This window comes from Corythoichthys intestinalis, chromosome 8 (genome assembly GCF_030265065.1).
Source record: "Corythoichthys intestinalis isolate RoL2023-P3 chromosome 8, ASM3026506v1, whole genome shotgun sequence".
Classification (NCBI taxonomy): Eukaryota; Metazoa; Chordata; class Actinopteri; order Syngnathiformes; family Syngnathidae; genus Corythoichthys; species Corythoichthys intestinalis.
The window spans coordinates 7,908,693-7,917,635 of record NC_080402.1 but is presented as its reverse complement, the minus strand read 5'-3'; the positions used below and the strand labels follow the sequence as shown (position 1 = coordinate 7,917,635).

Below are 8,943 nucleotides of genomic sequence, written 5' to 3'. Positions count from 1 at the left end.
TTCTATTTATCATCATCGGTCATTAAAGACCAACACTGGATCATTCAGAGATCCTCACTGAACTTCTGGAGTGAGTTTGCTGCACTGAAAGTAAAGGGGCCGAATAATATTGCACGCCCCACTTTTCAGTTTTTTATTTGTTAAAAAGGTTTAAATTATTCAATAAATGTTGTTCCACTTCACGATTGTGTCCCACTTGTTGTTGATTCTTGACAAAAAAATTAAATTTCATATCTTTATGTTTGAAGCCTGAAATGTGGCGAAAGGTTGCAAGATTCAAGGGGGCCGAATACTTTTGCAAGGCACTGTATATATATTTTTTTAAAAAGGCATGTCCGATTTTTTTTGGTCGATTCCGATACTTTGAAAATGACGTGATCGGACCCGATCGATCGGGAACAAAAGTAATCAGTAATGGTTAGTAATAACATTGTTATCTTTAATAGATTTTTCGTGTAGGTTTTGCAAACTGGGTGTCACCAAAACAAAGCAAGGTACACAGATTTTGTTATGTGAGACAAGGGATGTTTGCTCAGAATAATTATTCTGAGACCTTTCAATTAGAATGGAGAGAAAACACTTAAATTCAGTGAAATTATCAATATGTAGTGTTACCAAACATTACAAAAGGAACTCCAAAGTGAACCAACCCACTGAACAGCAGGCACAAAAACATAAATAATTGAAAGTATTTCAAATTATTTACAGTATATCAGTCATATGAGTATTTCAAGAGTCCAGTGTTCAAAAAGCAGCAGCAGCTCTATCCCTGAGAGAACTTCTACTTCGTGGAGCCTTCATTTTTATCGAAAGCTCATCCACAGACTTGCTCACAACTCCTTCTTCACCTCGAACTGACACACGCACGATTCCCGTTGGCTGTCCAAGTAGGGTTTGCATCCCAAGTGCATCACGGCGTCGAATAGGAGCGTCACTGCAGACTCGCACGCTGGGCAAAAAAAGAAACATTAAGCATACAAAAGTGAAGAATTATAATAGGCTCTGACAGAATATTAAAAAAAAGCTCTGCTGCACCCTCTGCTGGACATTTTAGCTAACAGAGAAACCAAATTTAAAGCGTCAAACTGAACAGAGGCAAATTTATATAAAATGATGTCAGTCGTTTGTGCTACGTTTGTGCATGTTTGTGCTGCTATTGTTTTTAAGATATTTACAATTCTTTTATAGGTCGATCTGAGGTCAACCCCCTCCTTGATTAAAAATGGCTAAAAATGGTGTCAATCGTTTATGCTCGTTTTTGAGATAGGGTTGAGATATTGAGATATTAATTTCGAGTGATGATGTCACGCAGCTGCCCATATATTGCGAAATGGAGCATAAATGGTGCCATTCGTTTAAGCTACGTTTGTGCTGTAAAACATTTAGTTTGTGCTGCTGTTGTTTTATATTAGGGCTGTCAAACGATTAAAATTTTTAATCGAGTTAATCACAGCTTAAAAATTAATCGTAATTAATCGCAATTCAAACCATCTATAAAATATGCCATATTTTTCTGTAAATTATTGTTGGAATGGAAATATAAGACAAGACTGATATATACATTCAACATACTGTACATAAGTACTGTATTTGTTTATTATAACAATAAATCAACAAGATGGCATTAACATTAACATTCTGTTAAAGCGATCCATGGATAGAAAGTCTTGTAGTTCTTAAAAGATACATGTTAGTACAATTTATAGAAATTTTACATTAAAACCCCTCTTAATGTTTTCGTTTTAATAAAATTTGTAAAATTTTCAATCAAAAAATAAACCAGTAGCTCGCCATTGTTGATGTCAATAATTACACAATGCTCATGGTGCATAAAATCAGTCGCACCCAAGTGCCAGCAGAGGGAGACAAAAAACAAGTAAAAAGTGGACATGACACTGCTGTCATTTTAATCTGTTTGAGCGGGGCATGTGCGTTAATTGCGTCAAATATTTTAACGTGATTAATTTAAAAAATTAATTACCGTCCGTTAACACGATAATTTTGACAGCCCTATTTTATATATATATTGAGATATTAATTTCAAGAGATGATGTCACTTGCAGCATTTCCGTATCCAACTCCCGCGGCTCATGGAACATACCAACTCTCTCAATAACAGAGGGGTGTTGCAACAACTAGCGCAAATGTAGCACAAACAAATGGCATCCCTTCAGGTTCATTTTGTGTGACGTCATCACTCAAAATGACTACAGTATCTCAAAAATGATAGCAGCACAAACACTTTTTTTTCCCAGCATAAACAATTGACACCATTTTTAGCCATTTTTATTCAAAATGCAGGGCTGATTGACCTATAAAAGAATTGTAAATATCTTAAAAACGATAGCAGCACAAACAAAATCTTTTACAGCACAAACATAACAAAAAATATACATTTTTATACATATTTGCCTCTGATGTGGGGGCCAACGTCACAGAGGTTACTAACAATATTCATGATTCTCATACAAGAGCAGAAATAATGAAGGCTGTCAAACAATTAAAATTTTTAATCGAGTTAATCACAGCTTAAAAATTAATTAATCATAATTTATCGCAATTCAAACCATCTCTAAAATATGCCTTATTTTTCTGTAAATTATTGTTAGAATGGAAAGATAAGACACAAGACATATACATTCGACAAACTGTACAGAAGTACTGTATTTGTTTATTATCACAATAAATCCACAAGATGACATTAACATTATTAACATTCTTTCTGTTAGTGATTGAAATACACCACAAGGTGTCAACGACGAGTTTTAAATTCACTTAGAAATCAAGCTAAATAGTGTTTTTAAGTCCCTTGACTGACGCCGAAGTTCCCTGTTTACTGGACCATGCATTGTACCTCACGTCATTTGAGTGCTGACTTCACAACAAACGAGACCTCTGATAGTTTGTATATTGTGACTAAATATTGCCATCCAGTGTATTTTTTTTAACTAAATGAAATGTTTGAATAGAGTTTGACCAAAGTCTGAATAAGTTTTATGTGTATTTTGCATAGTTATTTTGATTGGGAATGCCAGTTCTCTTTGCACAGTTGTTTAACTGTTTGAGAATAGGGTCTCATTAATACAGATTGAAGCGCTTTTATTTTTGTGAACATTATTTTTTTTCGTGAGATATTATTTGTGTTGTGCTTTCAGTAAATGATGCTCATGTTTGTTGTGAAGGAGTTGCCGAAGCTTATGTCAATAAACGTCACGGTCCAATGAACGCCTGTGTCCACTCGCCTTTTGTAATATTCTAATATAGAATTATCCGATGCACCCTGAAGTGCTGTTTATTCACATGTTGCAGGAGTGAGTTAGAGTTACGGCCTGCCGAGAGCCGTAAGCTGTGGTAATGTTGAAGCTGAATGTGCTAATAAAGAATGTGTGGTATACCTTTGTCAAGAAAAAGCACAAAACAAGACACTTTTCTCTGCCTCTTAGCTCTCAAGTGCGTCATTGTAAGCTGTTTGAGGCAATGCATAAGCAGGTCATCTCGCACATGCGTTAAATGCGTCAAATATTTTAACGTAATTAATTTGAAAATGAATTACCGCCCGTTAACGCGATAAATTTTACAGCACTAAAAATAATACAGTGATACCTCAGCTCACGAACGCTTAAGCTCACGAACTTTTCGCCTCAAGAACATTAAATTCGCGAGCATATAGTCTCTGCTGACGAACTAGTTTTCGGCGGACGAACCAAACCACGCGGTTGAAAAGCGCCACGAGAAGCTGACGCACGCTCACGGCGTCCCAGTTCGTCCCCTCCCTTTCGTTGAGTGCGGACGTGGTTTGTGTTTGATAGACATTTTGGACCATATTGAGTGTACTTTTGCTATTATGGGACCGAAAAAGAGTTACCTACAGTCCTTATGGAAGGTGACTCGTGTTACCAATTCGCCCTCGACTGGTAATTGGCGGTGCTTTCAGCTTCCCACCGTAGTGAGAAGTGGCCCGGCGAGTCACGTTGGCTCGTTGTAGTCGGTTGTCTTCGGGTCGCCCGATTTCCTCTCCAGAAAGGTGGCGGCGTGCATACAAACACCCAGAGGCGTCGGATGGCTTTTTGTGGGCACTTTTATTAACAACCAAAAGCATGTGGGGGGCACAGCGCTGGAGTCTACGCTAACTGCGCACTTTGCCGGTAACACTCTCCTTCCAAACAGTAACTCCCTCCCTCCCTCCTCCTCCCACTCCATTCCATCAAGCCATCAACTACCATCACAAAGGTAAATAAAACGACTTTATTATACAGTACAGTTTATTTATTTAATTATAATACTAATAGCACATTTATTATACATAAAATAAGGTATATTTTTGTGTAGTTTTAAGGCTTATTTAGTAGAAAATTGTGTTTTATGGGGACCTGGGAACGGATTATTCTCATTTTAATGGTTTCTTATGGGAAATAAATGTTCGGAAGACGAACTTTTCGCCTTACACACACTTTCTGGGAACCAATTATGTTCGTGAGCTGAGGTATCACTGTATAACTATTTTCTGTATGATGCCACTCATAATTAAATTTCGGATTAAAATTATTTTTAAAATCATAAAGTCTACGTGTATAAAACACACCTTGGACACTGTGAGCCAATCCCAGGGTCCGTTGCACGTTCATGCAGATAGTCTCCAGACAGTCCTGGAATTGTTCATCACAGTCTTGCTTTTCACGGCCGCATGTGTCGTAGCAGCGGTCGTGCTGGTTGCAGCATTTGGTCATGGACGGAATGCCGACGTCAAACTGGAAACACAAGTCAAAAGTCAGTGCCACTGTTAGGAGTTCGACACACGGGAGGCGACGAGCGATGACGAAATGCTAAATTCATCGGTGTTGAGCTGAAAGCAAACACACGGGGCGCGATGCAACTGCAGCGGCAAGCAACATGCACCGCCCTCTGCCGGTTAGTCATCGCTCCTCTGACTGACTATGAATTTGGAGGGAATCTTAAAATGTATTCAACGCGAGCGATGTCGCCTCCCGTGTGTCTCGCCTATAAGTCATAACTGTAATGGTAGTGGGTACAACCTGGAATCCAAAGAGTGGCGTCCCGCATCCATTGGGCGGCGGTGGCTTATATCCAGGACGGGGCGCTGGCTTGTAACCTGAGGAGGAGAGCAAAGGTCAACTGCTGTTATCTACCACAGTCTGATGAACACGTTAGCAGCGTGTGCCAGTCAAAGAATGACTGATGTGTCAAAATGGTGGCATTAAACATGCTGACATACCAGTCACGTAAATTGCAGGTGCTAGAAACTACCACTGCTTGGTGCCAAGTTGTCAAATTATGTATTGTTTTTATTTAGAGTAGTGCTGCAACGATTAATTAACCTACCTGAGTAATTTGATTAGAAAAAAGATGAGAATTAAATTTTGCTGCTTCGAGTGTTCGTTGAATTAAAGTGCTGCTGTAATGATTTGTTTTGAAAGTATTTGCATTTAGTTTTAGTGATTTGGGTGGATACACTGCCCTCTCGTGGCAACAGTGAATATGACATCACTCATGTAACATGGCTGAATCCAGCTGCTCTCTGTTAAGACCAACATAAGGTAAGTTTTTGTTTGAGCTAATGATTTTTTTAGAGGTGCAAGATAATTATCGGACCGATAATTATTGGTCCGATAAAAGGAATTATGACGTCATCCCAATAAATCTGATAACATTATATATTATCGGCCCGATTAATAATGATTTTGGCACGGTGTCGGATTGTGATGTGTGCGTTTGTTTCCACTCCTGATTTTCCAGTATGCAAAGTTTTGTTACTGTCTTTGTTTTGTTCATTATAATAATGTTCATGTCATCATGAAAATTCTGGTTCAGTCAAAGGCAAATCTATGCTGAATTAACAACTAGTATTTTTGACCGACAGGTGTTCAAAAACTGAATATACATTGAAAAATTGTATATATATATATTATCGGTCATCGTATCGGTATCGGCCTTGAGGAGCAGGAAGTTATCGATATCGGTTTCAAAAAGTGGATATCGTGCACCCCTAATTTTTTTAATGCATTTGAAATTTAGTTTATAGGTATATTTAGCCATTTTTGTGGGAAAATATGTTTGAATTATTTGTTAAGAGCATTGTAAAAAAAAAAAAAAATTTTTTTTTAATTTATATATATATATATATATTTACTTTTATAGCATTCAAGCTACTAGAGTTTTTCTTAATTTGCCAATTGTTTTTATGTTGTACTTGTATTTTAGTTTTTTTATGTTCCTTATCCGATTACTCGATTATTCAAACTACTTCCTCGATTAATCGACTATTAAATTAATCGATAGTTGCAGCCCAAATTTAGAGTAAAATAATGTATTTCAGAGTCAATGTATTTTTTTTGTTTTACTTTTCCTTCGTAAAACAGTTAAATAAGTACTAGTTTTACAGAAAAGTATATTATGGCTGCCACAAATGATTAATTTTGCTCAAATATAAATTACATATTATTGCATGTATAGTATTTTGGGGTTTATGATTTAGCTGAAAATGTGCATTACAACCAAAAACTGCACTGTTAAAAGTTGGACTTTGAATATCATGTAACTGTATGATTGTTTTCCAAAAGGAAAATCAGATATTTACAAATAATTTAATTAATCACAAATAATCATCTGTTGTAATTGAGAACTTCATAGAATACTTTTTGTTTTAATGTTTTTACATTGTTATTTAAAATTTGTAACATGCAACTTTTTTTTTTTACTTAACAAAAAATAATACACAATTTCCTTTTTTTGTTTTTAATTTAAAATATTTGGTACTTATTAATTAAATAACAATATTCACTGATCTAAAATAAATAAACATAAGATTAATATGAGGCTTAAAAAAAAAGAGGATATGGACTGTTTTTTGGTATACATTGTCTCGAAACAGTTCATCGACGACCAATCTAGCGGTCGATTAATTTACCGTAATAATCGATTAATTTATAAATGAATTGTGTCAGCCCTGAGGTATATGTACAGAGTACAGGTGCTTTTGACACGTGTGTCTATATTTGTCACTGTCAATTTACAAATAACTATTAAATATGCTTACCGTCACTGCACTTGTAACGACACAAGCCGTCGTCGCCGCCGAACAACTCGAGAGCCGCGTTGAGATAGGTATCGATTTTATGAATGCCATTGCGAATGGTTTTAAGCGTCATTCGCCAGTCGGGGGTCTCCGCTTTCTGTCCACAACTAGACACGGACGCCACACACACGACCATGACGAAAACAACATGGCTTTTCGTTAACATGACCAACTGGATAGAAATAAAAGTCGAAAAAGATAGGTAGTTAATGCTGTACGCGTTATCTTGACGGCATTTTCAACTGTGTTGTCATTGTTTTCTGCCGTGACTTCCATTTCCGGGTTTGATATGGTCACGTGACGTATGCCGCGTTCAATGTAATTAGTCATGTTTCTAACAAAACAAACCGTTCGAATTTTTTTGTGTTAGTGTATGAATTTGCTCTATTACATTTTGCGTGAACCCAAGTGTTGTAGTAATTCATCGACTCTGAACATAAAAGAAATAATTCTAGACTTCAAGTCTTTCGACGAATCCCGAGCGGTGTTTGAATCACGCCAGGGCCATAAATCACGCTCGTCATCGCATGATCTGCTGTACGCATGCGCAACAGGTCGGCTTTTTTTGTTTTGAATAACTACGGCAAGTACAGTAAAAGAAATAGTAAGATTTTATACATTTTATTCCTAAAACAATAATGATACCATTCAGCCATGAAAAGACTTATGTCCTAATATCTGCATCAAATTTGGTACTTCGCGAACATACTGGTTGCCAAGAAAGGACAAGTGAAAGCTTTGATATCTAATTAAAAACACAAATTTCCTCTTTTAAATGCTACAAATTCAATTTTGACAAATGAGTCGTAGTTTGAGATATGTTAATAGGAACAAGGCTGTCAAATGACTTGCAGGGGCTAGGGGACAAGAGACCATTATTGGGCCCCATCCCACTCCACCCCACTGGCTTGTCACGACAACATACGTACTTTTAACGCTTTGCAAACAATGGCAGTGTAAATATTCAAATTATTTGGGATGGACAGTTAAATTTAACAGACCGTAATGTGAAGTGACACAATATAAACAATTTCCATCTATTGTCCCATGTAGGCTACAGTACAATAAAACTGAGGGTGCTATGCCTGCCTGCAAAGCAACAAAACAGTATAACTAAGCATCCTGTGCCTGCCCCCTCCACATCCCTGGGGTTATCAAGCCCTCAAACAGTGATGTGCCAAGATTTTTTGAAAGCAGTCATTTATATCAGTGAAATCCAGTTTTTGAGCAAGCTCACGCTTGGCTAGGTTGTTAAGCCTGCCCTGTGATATGGTGGAGCGTAGGTAGTTTATTATTTTCGTTTTACTGAATGCTCGCTCTCGTCAGCTCTGACTGTGGGCTGCCTGACAGGCTCCTCTGCTGTTCCACTGCGAATGTAAACCTTCAGTGTTAGCGGCTGTTAGTCACTAACTGACACCACCGTCCACAGCAAACTCTAGCCCTAATTCTGTGGCTTCTTGTCCCTCTTTTGAAAACATTTTTTCTCGTTCAGCTCTATGATCATTTCTTTTCTTCGCATCCGATTTATGACAACTCAACATGTTTAGAGTTTATAACAATGAGAGATTTTAATTTCCCGCTTCAGGGCACGTACGTGGTGGAGCCTTGAGTGCGCCAGAGCGGGGTCAAACCATTCTCTGCTAAGACGGGGGGGCGTTGTGCAAAATAAGGAAAAAATATATATTTGAAAAATTTAATATTTTAAAGTTTTTAAGTATATATCGATTAGAACATAATATTTAACCAGATAATGATTTAAATTAAAAAGACATGTGAATTTAAAGTAAAATAAATTAAGGGTAATTCAGGGGCCCCTATGGTCCTGAGGCCCGGGACAACATACCATAATT

The 8,943-nt window shown here is 37.2% G+C and overlaps 1 protein-coding gene across 1 annotated transcript; it reads right to left on the bottom strand.

Annotated features, from left to right (window-relative positions):
• Window positions 1-428: 428 nt before the first annotated feature.
• pla2g12a (phospholipase A2, group XIIA) lies at window positions 429-7,597 on the bottom strand. Its single transcript, XM_057843736.1, has 4 exons — window positions 7,055-7,597; window positions 5,034-5,110; window positions 4,583-4,748; window positions 429-949 (listed from the first exon to the last, which is right to left on the bottom strand). Exons 1-4 carry the CDS (start codon window positions 7,257-7,259, stop codon window positions 831-833), a joined length of 567 nt encoding a protein of 188 aa, XP_057699719.1. The 5' UTR covers window positions 7,260-7,597; the 3' UTR covers window positions 429-830.
• Window positions 7,598-8,943: the final 1,346 nt, after the last annotated feature.

Bases quoted from the DNA above. Each gene is read 5' to 3' on its own strand.
- pla2g12a (XM_057843736.1), bottom strand. From the start codon at position 7,259: ATGTTAACGAAAAGCCATGTTGTTTTCGTCATGGTCGTGTGTGTGGCG. The intron at 4,749-5,033 runs GTTGTACCCACT...TTGTGTTTCCAG, and splicing joins CGCCACTCTTTGGATTCCAG to TTTGACGTCGGCATTCCGTC. The intron at 950-4,582 runs GTGTGTTTTATA...TTTTTTGCCCAG, and splicing joins ATTGGCTCACAGTGTCCAAG to CGTGCGAGTCTGCAGTGACG.